Below are 23,831 nucleotides of genomic sequence, written 5' to 3'. Positions count from 1 at the left end.
AAGGAACCCCCTTCTCCCAAGTGGCCAGGGGAGTCCTTGGGAGTCCCCCATGTCCTTCCTGCTCTGGCCAGGCAGGTGAAGCCCGAGGGGTTGGAGTGGGGTACACTCGCGCCTCTGAGGCTCGGCGTTTACTGGCCTCAAGGAGACGCTGGATGACCTGAGGGGAGAAGACTGCATCTCAGTGCCAGGGAAGTGTCTGGTCTTTGTGCTCACCTGCGCAGGGCCCCCTCCCTGGGTCTGGCCAAGGCCCGCGGGAGGCTTTCCAGCCACATACAGAGAACAGCCACACCTCTGGGCTCTGGTTCATGCTCTTCTCTGCTGTCCCCAAACGGAAGGCGTATCCATGCTACCAGCCCAACAAAGCCACAGCCAACAGGGGAAGTGGCAAGAGTAGGTGTGTATTTCTTGTCTTTTGGGCTCATTCATGTGAATGTGGACCGACCACCCATCCCCTTCTGGAAGGATCCCTCCTACTTCCTCCTCAGGATTTGGACTTGAGATGTATGAAGCCTGGCTCCACCTAACACCAGCGTAGGCACATTTTAGCCTGTGAGTCTCCATGTCTTCATACGTATGGGCTCCTCTCCCTCCCAAGTGGGGAGTTGGGGTAGGGTGTGTTCGGGAGTGTGTGAGGAGCCGCACAGGTGTTGCCATGGCGGGTGATGAAAACGGACAAGGACAGGGATGGGGGGTGTACACGAAGGGGTGAGCTGGGCACGAGGCCCAGTCAGCCCGTCCTCTCCCTAGCTTTTCTTTGCTGCAGTGTGTTTTCTCTGCCACTGGTATGTGGGTACAAGCACCCCCATGTCAGCTACCTGGGTGTCTCCAAGCTTGTGACACTTATGCACCGGATGGCAGTCTCGGCTGCTTCAAGGACGGGATGTGGAAGCAGCAGATGTAGAGGGGCCTGGGTGGACTCGCACTTCGATCCTGACACAAGCACTCCCAGGGGCAGGTGGATGCGACTGGGCCAGGGACAGCCACCCCCAGAGTGTCCCCATGCAGCTTCCTGGAGGGCCGGGTGCCCCAGGTGGGATCTGGTACAAACAGGAGACCTCCGTCAAGAACCTCCGGGGCCGTGGGTGCTGGTTCCTGGTGTATTGGTTATACTGGCCGGTAAAGGCAGCCCATCCACCACCGCCAGGCTCAGTTACTCCAAATCCAGAAGTAGGAGCCCCGATGGTGCGAGCTGTAGGGACGGGGAGCCAGCACCTCTGGGACCTAGATCAGGTTCTTGAGAGAGGGGTGGAGCAGCAAGGGTTTAAGGAGAAAGCTGCACGTTCTGCTGCTCGAGTAGGATCGGAAGACCCACTCCACTTCCGGCTTGGGCCGAAGCGCGCGCTGGCAGGGAGTGCTGTGGAGTGTCCTTCAAGGTGGCCCGTGCCCTCCCTGTGCCTGCTCCACGGCGCTGGGGCACCTCTGTTTTGGGAAGACTCATTGGTTCTGCTTTGATACAACAGTTAAGCTAAGGTGGTCGAGTAGGCGCAAAGCCGCTCCATCCAGAGGTGATTGGAGTTGTTCATTAGGGCCTAGAACCTTTGGGGAAGAGATGAGGTTTTTGTAAAGTGGGTAAATCTACAAGAGCACCTCTGCTCAGGTGTTGCTTTGTCGTAACAGTCCCGATGTGCTTTTTCTAGAGGTGACACGGCATGGTGACAGTGTCCATGTCCCTGACTCTGGTTGGACCCACCAGGGCAGCACAGTCGGGGAGGGGTCCCCCAAACCCGGGCCACACTGAACAGCGGGCACCTCCAAGCCAGAGGGTGGCTGTCCGACCGTTTCTAGGTAGCTGGGATGGGGTTTTTTTTTTTTTTTTAAAAGAAAGGAAAGCCTTGCAGGCAGCTGTGTTTGTTGTTGGAAACAAAGAGCAGGCTCTCCAAACTCACTGGTGGGTGGGTGGGGGCGGGGGGAACAGCACACACCAGAAATCAAGGCAGTTTTGTGAGTGGCACTTACTTCTGTTCAGCATGACCCTCTTCTGTGAACACCCATCACGAAAGCACATGAAAATGACAGAATGGAATGGCTTGAGACAACACTGCAAAATTAATTAAAATTAAAAAAGAAGGTTTTTTTCGATGGATGAAATGAAAGCGGGGGTACAGATGTCGGCTGAGAATCTCCTGAGGCTGGTTCCTTTTTGGCCGAGGAGGCAGGCAGAGTGGGCAGTCCGCCTCGCTGGCCAGGACAGAAGATGAATACGGGCCTCACTTTCATGTTTAGAATGGGAAACTCACGACCCTGCCTTCTCTGGCTTGGGATAACGTGAACATAAAGAAGAAAATTATCCAGGGAAAACCTGGTGAGAAAGCGAGGACCACAGCATCGGAATGACATGAGCCTCTGCCTGAAGTCCTCAGAGGACCAGCTCGTTGCTAAGACCCTGACGAGGGCTCCCAAGCCGTGTGTCCTTTGTCTTTTGCAGCTTGGCAAGCCTAAATCGACATTCCTGGTGGGGGAAGGCGCCCCGCGGGTACCTGTGCTTTGCTTCAAGTCTCCACCGTGAGCCGAGAGCCTGGCAACTGATAATGGGGGGATGCCGGATCTGACCACGAGCTTGGGGCCGGCGGAAAGTCGCCATGGAAAAGAGTAACCAGAGAGCCTGAGAAGCAGAGCAAAGGCCCTCCCCGGGCTGGCCCATCCTGCCCTCTTTCTCAGTAGCTTGATTACTCTCGGTTCATCACGCTGACATTATTCACTGGATCCTCCTGGCTGCAGAGATCGGTACGTTGCTAAGCAACCACTGGGTTCCCGGGTGGAACACGCAGGAATCTGTCGCCCTGATTTAGAACACAGACACGTGCACACGCACACACCCTCTCTTGGATCAGCGCTCTCTAGGCTGCCTTTTTAAATCAAATCCATATGGAAACCGAATTAAAACAAGAATTGAGAGCTGACACTCTCAGAGACGTGTCGTTATTTCATTAGCCAGAACCAGTTAACTGGGGTGGGGGAAGGCAGATTCAAGTGGCTTTTTCAGTGTGTTTACAGATTCCATCTGGCTTTTGAACAGCCACTGAATGTGGGCCAGAGGCCGCTTGGTGATGCCGGCGAGGTGTATCTGTTGTCCCGCACGCGAGCTGGGGCAGCGGCTCTGAACCTGTTTGGCACCAGACTGTCCCAGTGTGACCAGTCCCACCTCTGCGTTTTAGTTACCAGGGCCTTCTCGTGAGGAACCTGTCTCGTGTGGACATGGCCCTTATTGCCAAAGTGCTCTTATGAAGTGGCCCTGGGACAGGGGAGGTGGGGAGGGCAACCGAGTCATTCCCACACCTGCCTAAGGCCCGAGCACTCCGTGTGTCTCCCCCTGGCTCCAAGCCTGGGGCATGTTGGTGCCTCTGACACCTCGTCCTCACGGCTGCCACGAGCCCTGAGCACCACCAGGGCCTCGGCCCACAGTCGGGGTGCGGTGTCATTGTTGCCTGAATGGTGGGTGGATACTGTTTAGCTTGTGGCCCGACTGGGAGTGTGGGTGGGCGCCTTGGGTCCGTCAGGAGCCGGGGTCCTCCTGCCAGAACGTTCGCATCCAAGCAGGTCAAAAAGGCACCCCGTTTTCAGGGAGCAGCATTCACCCCCTGACGTGCTCCTGCTAACCGATCCTAACATCCGGACGGGAAAGTGAGAACCTAAGAACCACACCTGTGATCATGGGGAAGGGCTGTAACCGGAATGGAATAACCTTCCTCGAATACGGTCTACAAGAAAACACACCAAGAGCAAATTTCACGATCCCCTGTGCATAGTGCTCACCCAATTATCTACCCTTCCATTCACTGACATCTCCTTCCTGTTTCAGTTGGTGGCTGTGAAACGGTAAAACCCCTGTGACCCGTGACGGTGTCGAGGTTAAGGGAATGCCGTTCGGCAGCTTCTGTTGAGTCGGCTTTGAAGTCCATGCTCTGGGACCAGCTGGGCGGAGATAATTTTTTAACAACCCAGACTGATTTATTTTAAAGCCAGGAGGCTCTCAGGATAATACTGCAGAGCCAGGGAGGCGCTGGAGGCACCGGCCGGCGAGGGCGGATGCAGGGGGCCAGCCGTGCGGGGCCTCGGGAGGATGGCTCTCCTCCTCCGAGCCCATTTGTGCCCCCGGGAGGTGGAGGCCAGGCCAAGAAGAGCTGGGTGACCTAGAGGGGCCTTAGGATCCAGCTGATGCCATGCCCTCTGGACGGAAGCTGAAGGGGGACCCCCACAAGCGTACGTCCACTGCTTGCTCCCCCCGGCACACACAGGGTGAAAACAAGACTGACTCCGCGGCCGTGGCCTTGCTGGATACAGCAGCGCATCTGTCTTGCTCCGGAAGGGATGTCTGCATTGTCTGGGCTGCCAAAGAGCGGAAGTCAGGCAAACGGAGCTGCCGTTCTGGGTACCTGAGGCCGTTGGCCTTCGAATCTGCCCCTTGGTCTGCAGAGCGCAGGCCCCCTGGCCTCGTACACGGACCCCGCCGCAGCCGGCGGAGGGCACCTGTTCCACCATGAGAGCTGCTGCACTGGACGGCTGCCGGTAACCGTGACACGGAGGTCCGGTCACGCGAAGCCTGGGACGGCCGCCCTCTTGCAGGCGCACACAGTCCCGCTTTCCCTCCCCACCCCGAGGCCCGCCAGCCCTCCCTTGGCACGGAAAGCATTTTCTGGCCTCTGGGCTTCGTGCACGTTGTGCCTGTGCCCGGGATGCTCCACTCCTGATTTTCTGCACGTCTGGCTTCTTTTATCTCTGGTCATTCAGAGGTCACTTCCTTAAGGACTGTCACCTCCTTCCTGCCCATGTTGACTTGGACTTGTGAACATGTCCCTGTTCCTTTGTAGCACTTGGTGCGCTTTGGGTTTGTTCATTACTACTTGTCCATTTTCCCCTTGAGAGTACAGCTCCCCAACGGAGGAGACACCTGGAATGTGTTCCAGTTTGGGGATGAGTCCCGGGGCTCAGCACAGCTCCCGGCACAGGAGAGGTCATCGACAGCTCTGCGTCTGCTGCCCAGCTTCCAAGGGCCCAGGCCTCTGCGGGTGTGTATCCCTCCTGCTACTCTCCACCCTCAGGCCTGGCCCTGGGCTCCTACAAAACAGCAGCTCAGGGACTCCCGGCCAGTGGACTCAGGAGGCCCTGGGCCGGGCTGGGCTTCCAGGCTCAAGGATGGAGTGTGTCCCATCAGCTTCCCATCTGTGCCCTGGAGCTTGTGGGGGGCACACTGGGCCATGTGACTTCAAGCAAAACACCAAGTGCTTCACAATGGGGAGAAAACCACTCCTGCAGAGCCCTCCAACGCCATAAAATCCTCAGGGGTCGTCTGTCACCAAAGGGCTTTGGAGAGGAAAAAGCCTACGCATGGGAAGGACATCCTTGCAGCCGTGGACAGCGCCTTCACCGCGCTGTCCTAAGGGCAGTGCGGCTGGCCGTCTGCCTGACCCTGAGCTTCCCGGGAAGGGCTGGGGCTCCGCAGACTCCTCGCAGACGCCCTCAAACCACAGCTTGCTTTGCTGTGACCCAGGCTGACACTCTCTTCAAAGATGAGGTCGCTTCTTGGAAAAACCAGGCTTTCCCCAGAGCTGCCTCGCGGCTCCTTCCTTAGTGGGGTGTGTTCAGACAGGGCCGAGGAGGCGCCTCCAACGTTGGTACTCAGGAAAGCTACTTGATCATGTTCTCGCCCCTGTATTTGTAATCAAGACATCTCCAGATCCCGAGTCTTCTCTGGTTTTGGGGAACAGACCGGAGCTGCGGGGCTCAGGTCAAATTTCATGTCCTCAGGTGAGCGAGGGTCTCGTCCCACCCTGGGCTCTAGCGAGAAGTGAAGAGTCTCACCTCAGTTGCTAAGAAGCACCCAAGGGGGCAGGTAACCCCAAAGGGGTGAGCTCCAAAACTTGAGCTCTCTTGGGCGACTGAAACAGTTTCTGTGGAGAGAGGATTTATGCATGTGTCACTTTTCATTCTCCCTAGAGAAACGCCTTTGCTTCTCCCCAGGAGGATGCCCTGCGTTCAGGTCCACGCCTCACGCTGCCCAGGGCCACTCCCAGCCCGAGCTCCGGGATGCATTTAAAAGTAGCGGGGAGCCACCCTGGCAGGTGATCTCCAAACGGGCAAATACCCGGGCTTGTCAACCGAGGCAAGACCCAGCAAAGGAGAGGCTTGCCCCCGGGGAAGATGCGGGTGCGAGGGGGCAGCTCAGCCCCACCTCGGATTGCTGCTCAGCAGCTGTCACCCACCTCACCCTTGTCAGCAGCCTCACGGCCACAGCTGACATCCGCTTCGGGCTTTGCCCGGTGAGGCTGTGAAATCAGCAAAGCCACAGTAGCTGGTGGAGTGCCCAGTGTGGTGCCTGAAGGCGATGACTTTTCTCTTTGTCCCTGGGGCTCAGGGCCATCGGATGCCCAGGCCAACTCAGTGCCACCCTTGGCCGAGAGCCGAGAATAGGACGCCACCTCTGGGTGCTCAGCAGTGCCAGAGGCTGCCTGGTGACTGACCTGGCCTACCGTCAGCCACCGGGTCACCAAAGAGAAGGGCTCCGGCATGCAGCTGGGCTCAGGTGAGCCGCAAAGGCCTGGGGACGGCCCGCCCTCGGCGATCTCAGCCCTGCAGACAGCTTGGGCAGCCGCCCCTTCCTCCCGGGCTGATCCCTGGCTCCTGCAACAGCTCGGGAGTGGAACCCTGAGATGCTCCCTGGGTCGGAAGTCGGGTCTCGGCCTTCCGGTGGGGTACTGGCCGCATGTCCACCTCTCTGACCTTCAGTCTGGTCATCGGCACACGGGAAATAATGGCAGGCCCTGTGTCAGCGGTGCCCGTGGGGCGTGGAGCCCAGCGTTTGGGGAGGCCTCGAGAGATGTCGGCTGATGTTCTCATTGTAAGTGAACTGGGTTATAAATAACAGAACAGACCGGAGGTGGCTGTTCTTGGCATCTGAGCATCGCTTGGAGGTGGTCCTGCAGCTGCTCTCGAGAAATCCAACAGGATTCTGCCAGGTGACGTCCGCTCTGAGGCCCCTCCCACCGAGGGAAACGCAGGCGGGGAAGCCCTCGGGACACATGCAGCTCGACACCCACTCTCCCCTGCGCCCCCAGGAGCTCACCCAGTTGGGAAAGGAGTGGAGGTGGCGAGCAATCCAGAGGCCCCTGGATTGGGGTGGGAGGGCTCGGTGCAGCAGGGCTTAGGCCTGAGCAGCTCTTGAGTCATCCCTTCAGACTCTACCGAGCTCAGACCCTGGCAGCGAGGGGAAGCGCCAGGCCAGGCCCTCAGCCTGAGTCCTGGCTCGGTCTCCCACTGCGCACGGTGCCCAGCCACTCAGCGCTCCGGTTCCCACATCTGGAGAAGGGGTACAATGAGTACCCGTTCCCCTGCACTCACGGGCCAGTGTTCTGTAAAATGTGAAGCACTGGAGAGAAAGCATCTCCCTTCTTGTGCTTTCACGTGATGTAGCAACAAAGAACTGTATTCTCACATACAGGGAAAGGGCAAAACTGGCTAGTTTTAAGATTTTCCTTTCAGACTTTCGAGTATATAATATTTGTAGGTATGTAGGTGCAGACGTCCCCCAGAAATGGGGACTTTTTTTGCAGACTTGGTTTTCAACTGGAGGTATTTTCTGAATGTCACAGTTAGTGGATGGAGTGTCGTCCTGCTTCTCTCTACCCCGCTGGCCAGTCATTATTTCTCTGAGTGTACTGGGAGCCATCTGAGTAATTTATTTACATCCACACTGAGGGTAACTGGGAAAACTGGCTCTGGGCCCGCCTCTGCAGGTCCAGCCACAGGGGGGGTCGCTGGTTAACGGGCTGAGACGTTTGAGGCAAACGCCTGTCCGGAGGGAGCACGAAGACAGACTCGTTAGTCAAAGCGACGAGATCTGGGAGCAGACAGCAGTGCGGGAGGCCAAGGAACAGTCGCGCGGGACAGTGAACGGAGCTGCTCACAGGGAAGAGCGCCCAGCACAGTGAGGGTCCGGGGGAGCAAACCGCTCTGGTGACAGTCACCCCAAAGCTCTAGGTGGAGCGCGAGGGGCCTGCCTCGCCAGAGCCTTGTGGCTCCGGTTAGAAGTGAGCCCTCATACTCTACCTCCAGCTGCAACGGCAGCACTTGACGCTGCTGAAACCGTGAATGGTCACCCCCGGGAGACGTGGATGCCCTCTTCCGTGATGCCTGCCTGCTGGGCTGGGCTGGGCTGGCGGGGGTGGCGGGGGCGGCGGGGGGGCCGTTACCCTCTGAGCTCACTAGTGAAGCCACAACCTGGCACCTTCCCCAGCTCTCCAACCCGTCAGTGACCGGAGGAAGCGAGAAGGATCCATGCACACTTAATCACACGCGCACGCACGCCACCGACCCACTCGCTCTCCTCTGGCATGGCTACTCCCTGCAACCAGCTGGGCAGAGCTCAGTTTTGGCTTCTGCGAGGCTCCAGGATGACCTTACAGGGGGTCCTGGCAAAGGTTTGGAGGACATGGAACGACCGGGACCAGAGCACGTCTGTGGAAGCCGCAGCGGGGCTGGCCTCGTACGGCTGCGTTTCACTACAGGTCTTCACCTGGGGAGTGCCGCCTCCTGCCAGGATGGCTGCAGCGTGTGCGCTCTGCCGGAGTCCAGGAGGGTGGGCTGGGCGCTGTGCGACAGGTGCGTTATGGAGGCCCCCTTCACGTCCGCTCTGGCTGCTTCCCGAGGGCCTTTCCTGGTCGGCCCCGACCGGACGAGGCAGGAAAGCCGGCACGGGGCAGTCTGCGTCTAAGCCACCTGCGGGACTTACCTTGGAGCGAGGCCGGCAGGCTTGGTTCCTGTGGGCGAATCCAATCCTTCCCCCGGCTTTGCCGATTTCTCTCGGTTCATTTGCTGCAGGATTGAGTTCAACTCACTGATCACGTTTGCCTTCGGGCCTGAGCGAATTGGGCTTCTGACCTCAGAGACGTCCCCCCACAACTTGGAGGTCCTTGGCGGTGTCACCTTCGCGGCCCCAGGCTGGGCGCTGCCCGGCGGCGGCGGGGGGGCCGGGGGAGGGATGACGAAGCTGTCCACGTCCTCCTCCACTAGCGCGTCCTGATAAAGTGCATTGCTTTTGGGAATTATGGGCTTCACTTTCGGCTTCGGAGGTACTGGGGGCTTGTCCACCGTAAATGCTTGCCCGTCTGCATAGACCGTGCAGGTGTCCACGCTCTCCCCGCCTTCAGAAGACAGGGTGGACATGCTGGACACCGTGGAGATGGTGCTGGTCGTCTCGAGATGGTGCTCGCTGCTGCTCCGGCTGTCCACCTCCTCGATCCCAGAGTCCGTGACTGCGTCAAAGTTCTCGGGGGGCGGCAGGAATGAGGCAGGCAGGCAGTTGGAAAGGCCAGCCGGCTTCTTGCTGTCCGCACAGTTGGCTGGTTGGCTGGGGTTCAACGAAGGGGACTGGGAGGCGTCCTGTTTCTTCTGCTTGACCAGGTCCGTGAGAGCGGGGACAGAAGCGATGCGGTCATCGGGGATATCAAAACTATTTGCAAATTCCAGGGGGGGAGGCAATGGCTCTGTAAAAATAAAATCCTCATCCAGATCCACGGATGCCAGAGGGGGAGGAGGGATGCGGAATGGCAAAATCACCGCCTCTTCCACGGAGCCCGCCGCCACAATGGTCCTGCCGGGCACGGTGGCGGCGGGCTCGGGGCTGGCGGAGATCTGTAAAGCACCTTCGGTTTCGGGAGTGCCTTCTGGCACCTCGGGCAGCGAGTGGTCTGGCTGGGCCTCCACATCAGCTCTCTCTTCCTCTTCCTGCAGCCGGTGGTCGGTGGTGGCGGCATCCACAGTGTGGACCATCAGCAGGCCGGCTGATCTCTGCTGGGACGTGTCCACGATGTTGATGAGCATGTGCTTCTTGTCCTCGCCCTTCTGGTCCTTGCCCAGCTCCGTCTCGTACTTGTTCTCGGTCTCCTGCCGCCTCAGGGGCCCCCGCGTGTTCTGCCTGGTGACCGGGGGGAAGCCTGCTTCCACGCTGGGCCGCATTTTGGTATCAATGTAGAGAGGCTTGTGGAGGTCGGCCTTGGGGGCCTCCCCCTTGGGGCCCTGTTGGGACTCTTTCATGGCTCGGTCCCTTGCAGACAGCGCCAGGGCCAGCGGGGAGCTGGGGTCCAGCAGCCTGCCCGTGAGCGGGTGGACGTAATTCTCAGGGCCAGCCACGCTGCTGCTCTTGGGGGGCACGGCGGGGCTGCTCTCGGGGCCCTTGGCTTTGGGTGTGGAATTCAGCGGCCTGCCGGCCTCCCCCTGAGCTGCGGCCTCACCGCCACCCACCAAGTGGTTCTCGGGCTCCCTGGGCGGTGCCCCCGGCGTGGGCAGCGACAGCGGCTCGGCGCCATCCTCCTCACCAAAGCCGACCTCTTCGGGGAAGTTGGAGGAGCGCGCCCGGGGGGCGGGCGGCCCCAGACCCACGTCCTCGTCCCCCAGGTCTGTGGAGAGGAAGGCCGGGGAGTTCCTCCTGGCTTCCAGCCGCTTCTCCCGGTCGCGGACGGCCCCAGCGATGGCGGCGGCGAAGGGGCTGCTGACGGTCAGGCTGTCGTCGGGCCGCAGCTGGCCCGGCTGCTCGGGGGCCTGCGGGTCGATCTCCGTGCTGCTGCCCTGACTGCTCTTCCCGCTGCTGCTGGTGGAGGGCTCCTTCACGATGATGGTTGGGATGGGGATGGAGCACGTCTTCTCGGGGCTGTCCTCCACATTGGACTGCTTCACCAGCATGCCCTTCCGCCGGGCGGGCTTGGCGGGGACGTACACGGCTTTGCTCGCAATCCTCCCCACCTCCGAGTACGGGTTTTCTGGCATCTGGCCCCTCTTGTTGCGGAAGTTGGCCTGGGCGGCGGCGCTGCGGCTATAGAGGTCCTCGGAGTCCAGGGAGTAGCGGTCCAGCTCCCGCCGGTAGTACATCCCCTTGTCCCTCATCACCGTGGCCACCGTGTCCGAGCGAGCCGCGGGGGGCACCTTGGCAGCGGAGTTCTGATTGAACGCCGGCTTGATGGTCCCGTAGACTCTCGGCGTTGGGGACTTGGGGCAGTTGTAGGTGGTGGGGGACGGGGGCGGGGGGGACGGGGGCACGGACTGCGGTGGGGGGGGGATGTCCTCGGAGGTGTCCGGCATGGACAGGCTTCTGGTGAACTTCAGCATCGGAGGGGCCAGAAATTGCCGCTCTTCCTCCGTTATTCCTGCAAGGAGAAGGCAGGCTTAAGTTTTAAACCGTGACACCGATGCCCCACCAAGCTCCTAGGTTTGTGTGACACGCTACATCTGCACACGCACAACGAACCACGGTGCACACTTGTTCACAGAACACAGCACAAGCCACCACGCCAAGAGCTTACGTGGCCCATCCGAGCCCCCCCCGGAAAAGACAGGAAACAGGGAAAGAAAAGAAAAAAAAGAGAAAGGTGCTGGGTTGCATCGAGTGCGTGCTGTTGAGATGTTCTGCATGCAGTGCCCACAGCAGCGGGTGGGAGGCACGTGCGAGGCCAGGCAGGTGCCCGGGGCCACGAGCTGCGTGCGAGCACGTGGGTGCGCGTGAACACACACTGGGGCTGGGCCGGGTCAGCACACATCTGTCCGGTCAGGATCGGCCAGGGCCCTGGAGCTGTTTCTGGCACCTGGGGGCGGATGCTGTCATACTGCCCATCAGAGGCCAGGCCCATGTGACGTGGGCGGGCCCGCTGCTGAGGGGCGTGAGAGCTGGCCTCGCCTGTGCGACAGGAGCCCGGTCGCCAGGGGACTGGCGGCTTGAGGGTGTTGGCGCTCCCTCAGGAGAACGGCTGTGAGGCAGAGAAGGCCCTTCTGGCTGTTCAGCACGCCCGTGAGGGGATGGGGCTCAGACTGCTCTTTAACGCAAGATGCCAACCCCAGCCAGGAGCGGCTTCCGGAGCAAACCCTGGGCCACTGGCCTCGGGAGCCTCCCCGGGTCCTGAGACCCTCTGGGCTGGGCTGAGGGGCCAGGCGCTTTCCACCGTCACCACTAACCTGGGTCAGCATTCGGCTGACTTGGCACAAAGTCAGGCCATGCCCCAGGACCTGACCTAGTGAAGCAGCGCCTGTTGGGTGTGAATGTGCCGAGGGGCCTGGTTGTGGTGACGGTGGACGCCCGGCCTCGCTGGGCCTGGCTCCTCTGTGTGGGTTGACTGGGCAGGGCCTACAGACTCTCTCTCCGGCGGTCTGAGATACCGAAACATCAACAGAATGCACTCCAGGAGATGGGAAGCAGACAGACAGGTGGGAGGGACTCGGGTCTCATGCTGGGGCATGCAGGGGCTCAAAGAGGTGACAGAATGAATTACTTCCAATCAAGAACAACCTCTAGGACAAACTACAATAATTTATTCCAGTGAAAATTTCCATTCGATAAGGGTATTCCCAATTTAACGTACTCCTGTGGGAGGGTATTGTGGCGTCACATGGACGGACTGCTAAAAGGCCTTCTTGACCGTTGGCTACCCGTGGGTTTCCTGCCAGCGATGCTCCCAAGGAGTCATAATTTAAGAATACACCTTATAGAGTAAGTGTAGGGGTTGCATTCAGATCACACATTCCAAACCACAAGGCCCACTAACCTGATAGAAAGATTCTGCTGTCTGACAGGAGGAAATCAATCGTTATTAACCAGGCACAGAGCCACGGACCCAACCTGGCGTCTGAGCTAGTCTGTGGTGGCCCCGCGCGCCTGGGAGGGCGGGTTTCAGGAGCCAGATGGCACCTCCACCAGGGTCACTACCGTCTAGTCACTGCTGTGAGCCACCTCACACTGACCAAGGAGCCAGCCCCCCAAAGAGCAGCGTGCTTCCAGAAGTCATCCTGCAGTGTCCCCAAGGGCCAGCCTGGGATGGCTGGGTCCGCCGGTGTCCTTCACTGGCCCAGCTCCTCTGAGAATTTACGTGGTAAAGACAGTGCTGGAGTATCTCACAAAGGGGCTGCCTGGCAGGGTCACGGTCACCTCGCCTGGAAGCGTCAGTAGGTGTCACCGGGACATTAACAAGGAGGTACGCAGCTTTCTACAACACACCGTACGTTGGTTTGTACGAGTTCTAGAACCTGGCCCCACCACCCCCAGAAGTGTGTCCACCTAGCTTGCCCTGTGAAACGCGCGGCAGTTTCATTTCGGGCAATGCGGGGAACGCGGGGATCCCATTGAGCAGGGGACCCCCTCCACCTGCCACTCTGATCCCCGCGGGGCAAGGGAGGGGGCTTCCCGGACCACCCTGGTCTGCCCTCTGCCTCCCTCCCAACACGTGCCCCCTCACCCTGCTGGTGTCAGCACAGATAACGTGCTTGCAAGGCTGGATTTTGTTCCAGCCGGTAGAAGGGTTCCAGTCTGCTGGGGCATTCAGAGGCCCCCGGTGGGTGGGCCCGGGGGGTGGCTCTGCCTGGGTGCTCTGAGGGCTTCTCTGAGAGCCAGGGGCAAGCTCTGTGGGTATAGGCCATGCTTCTTACCTATTGATTTCTGCCTTCGCATCGTACCTCGGGGGAGGCCCAGAAATGGGCCTTTCGGGCTCCCGGGAACCGTGGGTGTCATCACGGCGATCCCCTGTCGTTCATACACGGACTGCAAACCAGAGAGCCTAGAGTGAGGTGGGCCCCGACCAGCCCTACCCATGGCCGCCAGGCCCAGAGGGTGTCACAGCAGCCCTGGGCAGCAGGCACCTGTCATCCAGCTTCCTGTGTTGCTTCCAGCAGCAAGCTGCGTCCAGCCGAGGCTGACGGGATGCACCAGCTTCAAGGACCCAGAAGAGGCTCTCCCTGAACATTGCCCCCTGGTTCCTGCCCTCTAAATGCCAGTGTGCTCCGTGGAGCCGTGGTCTGGCCGACCAGCCCGAGAGAAGGGGCCAGGGCCACTGCTGTGTAGGGGAATACGCCCAGCGGCTGGTGGGGCAGGAGCCTCTGTCTTCCTCCACAGGCCAGGTGCTGGTGTGAGTGAGCCAGCTGCAGGTGGGCTGGCCCAGCAGGAACCTAGGGCTTACCTTCTTCACTTGGGAAGCAGATTCCCGCGCAGCCCCCACCCAACCTGCCACTTCCCTGTCTGTACGGGGCTGCCGGCTTGCCCCCCCTACCCTGCGGCATCAGAGGGGGACTCCCGAGTCTGGGGGAAATGGGTGCAAGCTCTTGTGGGACCCGAGGCTGGTCTGGAGGGTGTTCGGGCCTGGGAGGGGCGGGGCTTGAGATGTAGCCAGAGGCTGCAAACAAGGCGGGCAGTGAGGATGGTGGGCAGGGCCTGGGGGAGGGTGGGTCCCGCCGGGGAGGTTGCCCAGAGCTTATGGGAGCACCTCCCCCGGGGGTTCTGGAGATGATGTGGTTCCCAGGGTGAGCATGTCCATTGTCATCGCTAGCAGTTGCCTCTGTTTTAATGTGTGTCACACAAAGCTATCCTATCCAGTGGGCAATGTCCACGGGGGAAACCAAGTGACTCAATGTGAGGTGGGTTCCAAGAAGGTAGTAAGGAATCATGACCGGGACACTCAGACCTGCCGCCAGGCACAGACAGCGCAGGTGGCCGAGTCCGGGAGATGGTGAGGAGCACCCTGCCTGCACAGCCTGGAGTGCGTGAGCTGCCACTGCCCAGATGGCCCGCCCGCCATCCCCCAGGGCACAGCCACTCACGTTCATGTCCGAGACGGACGGGAAGCACCGGCTGGTGGGCCGCTGCTTGATGGTGGCCACCCTGGACTCCATGGCCACGTTATCAGCAGCGCGGGATGGCTTGGAGGCCGGGACTATCTCCTCGGGTTTATCTGCAACGTGAACATGATGGTGGGAACAGGTGTCAGTGGTGAAACCCCTGAAACAACCAGGGGCCTGCCTCTGGTGAGGTGCCCTCCACACGTGCACAGCCATTTCCGGGCTCTGGCCTCGACCATGCAAGCGGGCGCACGGCACCACCGCGTGGAGCACGCATGCGTTGGTCTGCCACATGCACTCACACCGTCACTCCCCGGGAGGCGCACGCGGACAAGATGGGGGACAAGACCCTCAGTGACACAGCCTCGGCCCCCGCGGCCCCAAACTCCCCGAAAGTCACATCTTCACTGGAGCCACTCGATTCGTGCCGACAGGACTCACTCTTGACTGCGTCAACTAAACCAATGTTTGGAATCTTTTTAAGAGCTCAGAGGCATGGCTCCTTTGTAACCAGATGCAGTTGCCGGGGTGTAAGGCCCAAGGCCCAGGGCTGGAGGCAGTGGGTGCAGCCAACTGGGCCATGCCAGCCAGCCTGGGGGGCCGCTCGGGGGTTCAGCTTGGGGGCCGGCTTGGGAGGCCGAGCCCGCACTGCCTGGGCAAGACCTGATTTCCCAACAGTACCACATTCTCATTTCTTTGTGAAAAAGAAAGTCAAGGGTTAGTTATGCGTGATTCTTACAAATTAAAAACTTAAGAAAATTTTAAACTAAAACATTAACTTTTTTTGGAAAACTTGAAAACTTCAGCACATCCCAGAATTGCCTTGACGCCCTGGCTTTATCTGGAGGATGCCCGAGACCCTGCAGAGCAAGGATCCTCAGTGGGGTGTGCCCCACCTGCCCTTCCAGGAAGGCTGTGGCCGGGTTAGCATGAAGCCAGTGTAAGGGGAGCCTGGTGGGAACAGCACTCTCCTTGTTCCCCCAAGGCTATCCAGGCCACAAGCCCGAGGCCTCCTAGCATCCCCAACCCTTTCTGGGGTCTCGTGACTCCCCGCAAAGTACATGCCGTCGCAAAGACCCAGGCCCCGAGCCGTGAGGTCAGCACGAGTGTTGGAGCAGAAAGGAGCTCCGGGCATCAAGTCCGTCCCATTGGGCGGGACAGCCACTTGTAACGGGGACTTCCAAGAGGAGCTAGCCCCCTGGAAAAGCCCCCCAGAGCCCCAATGCTCTCAGAGCCCCAGACCAGGGAGGGAGGGTGTGGGTGGGGGGACCAGGGCCACCCCAGCCTCCCAGAGCACCCACAGGCGGACTCTGACATCTGCTGGTAGCTGCTCACAAAGCTCCTAACTCCAGAGCTGCATCCTGGGTCAGGGGTCGGCAAACCATGGCCCTGGGGTCACATCCTGCCCGCCGTTCTTGATCTATGCAGAATGTTTATATTTTTAAGAGGCTATTAAAAGGAGGGGAAGGAGAACGTGCCACAGAGAGCCTGTGGCCTGCAAAGCCTGAAACTCTCACTGTCTGGAAAATGCCTGTGCCTGGCCAGGACCCTGCCCCAGTTCACCTGCCACTGAGCCACGGGCACAGGATTCAGGCAGAGGAGCCTCAGGGAGGCTGTCCCCCGATACACATGGGCTCACGCCTGCCTGTCCCATGTGAAGGGAAGACCCGCTCTTTCCGTCTGTCCTGCCCTGCTGTCGGGCTGGCCTGCCGAGGGCATCTCCTGCTCCTCGTGGGTGCTGGGGATGCTAGTAAGCGTCGGCCCCTTAAGGAGTTGGTCAGCGACACCTGCCTCTCTGGGTCACTGTGTCCTCCTCACGGCTCCCGGAGCTGTCCTTTCCTCCTCACCTGTGCTCAGGGCCGCAGAGGAGCCATCATCCCCACCCCTCACAGCTGCTGCCCCTTCTTTCTCTCCTGTCCTCCCCTCTGCTGGGTCTCTGTCCCTGCTGCTGTGCTGTGCACACCCCACGATCCCAGAAAGCTGCTTCCTCCAGGAAGCCGTCCCCTCTCTGATCTGGGCTGGCATTCCTTCCATGGCTGGGGTCTAGCTCGCTTCTGTGCAGAGTCCCTGATGCTGCCCCGCCAGCCGGGCCACGCTCCCTTGACCATGGCTCAGGGGCCTCTTGCGGCGGTGCTCTGGTGGCACTTGGCTAGCCTCCTCGGTCCTCGTGGCCGTGCCCGGAAGCTGCGGCCCTCGAGGCAGCTGTCGGTTTGCTTCTGCTCAGGTGCAGGGAGTCGGGTGTCCTCGGAGCTGGGAGCCCGTCTGTGGGTCCAGCCTTCAATGCAGCACAGGCAGCTCGGGTCGCTCACCCCGGGGGCCTCCGGCACGTGGAGCCCAACAGCCTGTGGGAGGCCCTGCAGGTGGAGCGAGCGCTGGCTGTGCTGCCGGCCGCGTTGCACAGGGAGCCCGGGGCGGGATGCCGTCCTGGGACGCAGAGCTAACCGGCAGCATCCTGGACAGCCTCCTGTTTCTAGCTGTTGCTTTGGTTTGAAGCCCCTTCCCCCTGCATGCCGTGGGTCTGCCGCGCAGTACTGGAGTACCGCCTGGGTCTTCATGCGCCCTGAATACGCAGGTGGCAGACTGTGATCACGGAGCTTCTGGGCACGTGGCAGGCACCCTACAAATATGCTGTGAATGCTGGGCGTGCACAGGTGAGGCCAAGGTGCCGTGATGATAATGGTCCCTGGCGGAAGTTGTAAATGCCTCATTTCTCACCCTAATGAGAACCCGCAACAACCGGGATCTGAGACGCTGAAGGTCATGCAGACAAAAATCGGGGACCAGGTGGTGGGAGCTGGGGCTCCAGTTGGGGTCATCCAGCCTCTCCGCCCCCACCTTGAGCCAGGGGTGCTGAGCCCCGGTGGGCAGTGGAGATCTAGGATTGTCATCAGAATTGCGGAGAAGTCCGGGCACTGTCCACACCACGCTCACCCGAGACAAGAGGCCACCTTGGGTGGATAGCCTTGTCTTTGTTGGACACCTTGGTCCTCCTGCCTCCATCCAAATGTTCTTCGGAGCCAGAACAGCAGAGCATCTTGGCTTGTGGGGGGTAAGGCTGGGAGGTCCTGCTGCTGCTTCGGTGAGAGCCACTTAGCATGGTTTATGTGATTCGCAGGGAGAGACGCTTCCCCAAGGGGCCTGGGTCCCCTCCTGGCTCCGGTCTCAGAGGGAGCCTGCCCGCCTGACTCAGGACCACTCAGGCCCCGTCTCTGAGGGCTTGTTTATCAGAACACGAGCCATGGCTGTGAGGCTCTAAGGATTATTGTTTTTATTTACAAAAGCCAGGGTTTGGGTCTCTATTTGGGGGCTCCAGATGAAAAGGATTAGTGAGTCCAGCCCCCTGCAGTCCTAAAATGAAATACTCTGTGGCTAAAAACAGTCCTGCAGACACATCAGGAAACTGGCAAATCTTAAAAAACCAGCTAGTAGAGAGTTGATGGGGCTCCAGAAGCAGCCCTGTATTTTAATTTTCTAAGCAAACTTGCGGTCTGTTTAGAGGACAGGGGTGATGCTCACTGTCCATCAAGTGCAAGCTTCCTGGCGAGGGGACGAGCGCGCTCTAGGTGGGGGGTGGCGGATGTGGCAGCACGGTGAGGTCGCCCGTGGGAACCAGAGCAGGGAGTCCCTGCTGCCCCGCCCAGGAGCACACCCTTGGCTGCAGGCAGGCTTCAACACGCATCATCCAGTGTGCCCCGAGGCCTCCTGCTGCAGAAACCCATGCCCCACCAGCCAGACCTCGGGGTGAGACCCTGGGCAGGAGTTCCTCCCCAAGACGAAAACACAATCACCACCAGCCGCAGGGGCTGGGAGCAACAGCTGTGGCCAGCTGGGCCCCCGCTGGCTCAGTCTCCCCAGGAGGCAGGGAGGCATGGGGACAGCCGCTCTGACCCCAGCGGGCTGTTGCTAGCCCGAGGGCCTGCCGGAGTCCCCCACCTTCCAAGGGACGGGCCTGTGGGTGTAGCCCGAGGCGCCAGCAGGCCGGGAGGTGAGGCCGGTCCCACCACCCGGTCTGGTTTGCACCCTGAGCTGCCCAGGGATGGGGGCTCTCCTGGTGGCCTGTTCATCCTTGTGCCCACGAGCACACTGTCTGGGGACTAGGGCAGGTCCTGGAAACACCGGAGGACAAAAGTAAGGGGTTCTCGAGACGAGGAGCTGGAAACTGCCTGCAGCCAAAGCGGGCGTCGGCCTGGAGGGGCCAGGGCTGGGGGCTTCTCACTGCTGTGACAGTTTCCTGGAACTGAAGTTCATTCTCCATCAGTCTGGAAGCCAGAATCCCCAAATCAAGGTGTCGGCAGGGTGGTTCCTCCTGGAGGCTCCGGGGGAGGATCCTTCTCGCCTCTTCAGGGTTTCAGGGCTCCAAGCGTTCATTCCTGGCTCCTCCAACCTCTGCCTCTGTGGCCTCCTGTGTGTGTGTGTGACTCTACCTCTCCTGTGAGGTCACGGTCATTGGGTCAGGGCCCATCCCAGTCCAGTATGGCCTCATCCTGAGTACATCGGCAAAGGCCCTATTTCCAGATGAGGTCCCTTTCATAGGTTCTAGCTGGACGTAGATTTGGGGGGACACTACTCAACCAGTATGGTGTAAAGGCCTGGTTTCCCCGATGCACACGGCTCCTCTGGAGTGTGGGGAATGCTTCTGAGGAGGTGAGCCCCATCACCCGGAAGAGAGGGGCGGGGGCAGTGTGGTGGGGCAGGAGCTTCTCTGTAGGTCCAGCAATGTCTGATGCTCCCCGCTGCGTGAGGCCGGACTGTCCTCTCCCTCACTGCAGTGAGGGGCTGGGCCTGTCAGCCGGCATGGGCCCCTGGAGCCCTGCACTGCACCCCATAGTTCCCTTGGGAGCTGGGTGGGTCATGGCCCCTGAGCCCTTTGGGGTCTTGCGTGCACACCAGCCCCCTGCTCTGGCCAGGGTCAGGAAATAGGAGGGAGGGGCACTCAATCTCGAATTGCATCCAGTCTTCTCAGCTGTTCAAAGCAAGGAGGGTCCCTTGCCTGTCCTCTGTGTCGATTCTGCTCTGGGCCATGATGGCCACAGGAATGTGACTTGTCTTTTCCCTCAGTCCGGAGTGTCTGGCTGCTGGAGGCGCCCCTGAGGGAGGAGGGTGAGTGGATGGGGCCTGGGGGGTGCAGGCCAGGGGCACGCCCTGGACAGGGGACTTCCTTGGCCAGCTCTGTTGCGCAGTGCAGCTCCTGGGAGCTGGCGCTGGGAGGCCCTCCTCAGGACGGCGTGGCGCACAGTGGGGCGGTGGCCTTGGATCATGGGGCACTCAGGGACAGATGCAGTTCCGGGAAACTTTCTGTGTCCTGGGCACCCACCACATGGCTGACGCAGTGACCGATCCTGGAAAGGCCACTGGGAGTTTCCCGGGCAGCCCCTGGGGGTGGGGGGTGGAGGCCGGGGAGGGGAGAAAGGAGGCGCTCCGTCTTGGCACTCCAGAACCCACGATCCTGCCCCCAGATGTTGCCTCGTTGGATTCTAAGACCCACCCCTCGATTTGAGCATTCAGAATACCGCCTTGTGTCTTTGCCTCAGTGTCGAGGGTCACGTGATAGGGTCCACTCTGCGCTCTCCCCCACCCCCAAAAGCAGTTTTGAAATTCTTATGCTTCTTTCAGTTGTTGGGGTTAGTTGTCTCTAGCAGCCAGGTGAGAAACGCCCTAAAATGTGGATGCTGGGGAAGGAGGGGCCTGAGTCCATCAGGGCCCTCGTGGGGCAGGTGTCTCTGCTGTTCACAGCACGGCGACCGCCCCTCCCCCATGCCTGTCGGCTCCCTCCTCCCCACCAGCTCAAGCACAGAAGGCAGGGCACAGGCCTCTGGGAGAGCCAGGGGCTTTCCGGGAGCTCGAGGGGGGCGGCCAGCAGTCAGGGGTCCAGCCCTCCATCCAGTGCCAGGGGCTCCGCTGGCCTGCACCCCGACCACCTGCTGCGTGTGGCCGTGGCCCGGACACAGCATAGGGGCTGCCGGCTGGTAGGGCAGGCCCGGCCGTGATAGCCTGAGGGCCCCGCGGCCTTCACAGTCATGATGATGAGGACACAGCTCTGGGGGGAATGCACAACACGCTGTGGGGACAGGAACCACAATGGGGGAAGTGAAGCAGACGGGACAGACTGAAACAGGACGTGGTCCGGAGCTGGGCCCCTCCGCAGGCCCCGGCACGGGGAGGAGACAACGCAAGGTCACGGCATCTAGACGCCACGCCGACAGCCACAGAGGGGTTCTCTTCCAGAGGGTGTGTGGGCGGGGGCTGGGGACAGACACTGGGCTCGCCCCTTACCCTTCTTCTTCCGGATGGAGGCTTGCAAACAGAAAGGGGAGCGTGAGTCTGGAGATGGCAGCGCTCCTCCACGGCCTGGCTCGGGGGCTGGAAAGCCTCACCCTCACCCGCAGCTCACGGTGGGGCGGGGGGGTGGGCAGACACGGGAGGCCAGAGTGTCTAGAGAGCTGCATTTATGGCTTTCCCAGGAACCCGGGGACGGGGTGACCTTCTCTGTCCGACACGCCCCGCTGGTAAACCTGCTTCCTGGCTATGGATGAGGCACTGTCCCAGGGCGTCCTTCCTACTGAGCTCCCTGCCCCCGCCCCTCCAGCACTGTGCCAACGTGGCAGGTGAGTGAGAATGGGAGCGGACGGCAGGAGGAGCCCCACGACCCTTCATGGGGGGAGGAAGGCCATGAGACACCGTGGCCCCTTGGAGAAGGCAGGGTGGCACATGCTGTCTGGTTTTAACGGATGGGCAACGGTTCTGTTGTTATCCCCACCGGTGCAGGCCAGGTGTGGGGGGATGGTCGGGCTTTCCTGGGGGCCAGAAGAAGAGGGGCTTGTGGGGAGCTACCCGTTCTCGGCAGGAGGTGGGCAGCACCACGGCAGGGGTGCTGATTTCTAGAAGGCTAGGCCTCAGTGACCGGTGAGGGGTGCTAGCTGGGAGGCCGCTGGGGCCTGGGGTAGGACCGTCTGGCTGTAGCACTGCACCCACCGTGGATGGAGGAGACCCCCCCCCCCAGCCGAGAATGCTGCAAAGAAGAAGGGCTGCTCTGCCCTTTCTGGGGGGAGGGTCCAAAAGGTCTCCCCGTGAAGGCTGGGATCAGGTGGGAGTGATGTCCTGTTCAACGCCAGTGAGGGGTGCTCAGACGTCACCCCGCTGGGCCAGCCGGGCCCGAGGGACAGGTTCCCTGCACAGGTGCACTGATGCTCACCCTCTAGCACCTAGCGAGGCCCTCTCTGCATGCTCTGCAGAGTGAGCCCGTCAGCCCACTCGCCACTTCCGTGTGGTCAGAGCCAGCCTCCTTCCAAATGTGTCCCTGGGCTCCATGGTGACGCCCAGGCATGACATTTAAGCAGCATCTGGGCGGCCCACACCAGCTCCAGGGTCCTCCCTCTCCCAGCAGCCACCAGTGCCACTGGACCCAGGGCCCACGAGGCTCTGCACGCCCTTCCCTGTCTATCCAGCCCTCCTTCTCCTTGCAGACCTAGAACACGCCAGGAGCTCCCTAGCCCTGGTGTGCAGCCTGCCAGGCCTGCCAGCCCCACCGCTGTCTATGCCAAACCCCAGGGATGCAGCTTTCTGGTCTGAGCCGTGCGTGGAGCACCAGTGAGGCAGATTTCGGGGGGGCCTAGGCAGCAGGGGGGCTGTTTGGGGGACACTGTGGGGCAGCTTACCTTTATCCACTAGTGAGAGGCCCAAAAATTCAAAACAAAACAATGTTAGATGAGCCGAAAAGAGGAAAAGGCAAAACTAGTAACCACCCCCGAAGCCAGCAGGATTCCCACGGAGATGCCAACGTGGGAGCCGCCCGCACACAGGGACGTGACGCCATTCCCGGGTGTCAGGGGCAGGGACCGGGGCAAGCAAGCGAGCAAAGGCCATGCACGGCCTGAGGCTGCACAGAGGCCGGTCCCACTGCGTCCCAGGTGCTGGCAACAGCGTGGGGCTGGGCGGGCCAGACGGGCGACTCTTACCGAGCTCCTCCAGCTCCGAGGTCATGGACTTGGAGCGCAGGGTGAGGGCCGTGGTTGGAGCACGCTTGGGAGGCGGGGGAGCTTGAGGGGCAGACGGGAGAGACAGGTGTGAGAACCCGGCAGGACGCTGCCCGCCCCACCCCCACGCTTCCAGCACAACCCGGGAGCCAGGGGCCCTGAGCCTGCAGGGAAGGCGGGCAGGCGGGCGTCCCCCCGAGGAGGGGAAGCAGCAGTGGTCACCCGCTGAGGCTCCACTGGGGCCGGGATGGGTCGGGACCACCCTGCCTGCGTGAGCACAAGTCCGCGGAGGGGAGGCCGGTCCAGCTCTAATGGCGCTGTGCCTGCCAGTGCCTAATGGGACTCACAGTCCCCGCAGCCTTGCAGCCCCTCCCTGGCCGCCCCCCCATCACAGCAAGGACATGGGCCTCGCACGTGTCCTGTGGCCCCCCAGACCCCGGGCTGCTGAGCACAGCCTTGCCTGCTGCCACCTCTGTCCAGTGGGCAAGCCCACAGTCCTCGCTCAGCCTCCCTTGTGGCTTCTTTCCCTCCTCTTGGAGGGCCCGCCCCCAGCGGGAGGAGATGTGGGGACACCTGAGTGTGTCCAAGCACAGGAGGCTGGAGAGCAGGGGCGGGGCGGGCACCTTTCTTCCTGGCGGTGTCGTCCGGGTCGAGATTCCTGGTCACCGTGACCACCTTGAGGATGAGGTGGTTCCCTCCCTGGCGGATCATGTTCACCACCTGCCGATGGCCGACTTTGACAACGTTCTCGTTGTTCACCTGCAGGAAGACAGGGGCTGTGGGTGAGGGGCCTCGTGGGCCGAAGGGAACAGCGCCTCCCCCCCCCACCCCCCGCCCTGGGGCAGCAGCAGCCCTGCCTCCTGACAGACGGATGGATGGACGGACGGACGGTCAGCAGGCTGACAGCATGAAACCACTGTGGCTTTGGAACCAAAGGTGCTTTTGGGGGGACCAGAGGGAGGCTGCTGTGGGGGCTGCAGGCCACCTGACCGCAGCCAGGGGGCCCATCGCGCCGTGCGGGGCAGTTTCCAGCGGCTGGGTGGCCAGGACGGACTCTCGTCTCACCCGAGGGCACTGAGGTGCTCACTCTGGCAGGCCTCGGGGGAAGTTCCTGGCCGCCAGCCACGTGCAAAAAGCCAGACAGGAGATTTCTAGGGTCCCGGGGTGTGGCCCTACTGCTTTCCATTTTCACACTTAAGAGGAAACACTAATTGTTTCTCACATATTTTGGGAACACACATCACACTAAAACGGCCCATTTCCTCTGGGTGCTCC

General features: G+C 61.0%; 1 protein-coding gene across 6 annotated transcripts in view; it reads right to left on the bottom strand.

The window, feature by feature from the left end:
• SHANK2 (SH3 and multiple ankyrin repeat domains 2) overlaps nt 1-23,831 on the bottom strand; it is a 506,338-nt gene that overhangs the window by 4,834 nt on the left and 477,673 nt on the right. For 3 of the 6 annotated variants that reach the window (XM_078057637.1, XM_078057640.1, XM_078057638.1), the window contains 6 exons: nt 23,180-23,315; nt 22,539-22,619; nt 14,566-14,696; nt 13,402-13,513; nt 12,525-12,545; nt 8,726-11,135 (listed from right to left, as the gene is read on the bottom strand). In XM_078057637.1, the coding sequence (XP_077913763.1) occupies nt 8,726-11,135; nt 12,525-12,545; nt 13,402-13,513; nt 14,566-14,696; nt 22,539-22,619; nt 23,180-23,315 (2,891 nt within the window). Of the gene's footprint in view, nt 1-8,725; nt 11,136-12,524; nt 12,546-13,401; nt 13,514-14,565; nt 14,697-20,856; nt 20,878-22,238; nt 22,248-22,538; nt 22,620-23,179; nt 23,316-23,831 lie in introns of all 6 variants that reach the window. The other 3 variants (XM_078057641.1, XM_078057642.1, XM_078057643.1) reach the window with 2 other exon arrangements.

The sequence above is a fragment of the Halichoerus grypus genome, chromosome 11, assembly GCF_964656455.1.
Source record: "Halichoerus grypus chromosome 11, mHalGry1.hap1.1, whole genome shotgun sequence".
In the NCBI taxonomy this organism is placed as follows: domain Eukaryota; kingdom Metazoa; phylum Chordata; class Mammalia; order Carnivora; family Phocidae; genus Halichoerus; species Halichoerus grypus.
The sequence above is the reverse complement of the archived record's forward strand: the minus strand, read 5'-3'. Positions and strand labels throughout refer to the sequence as shown.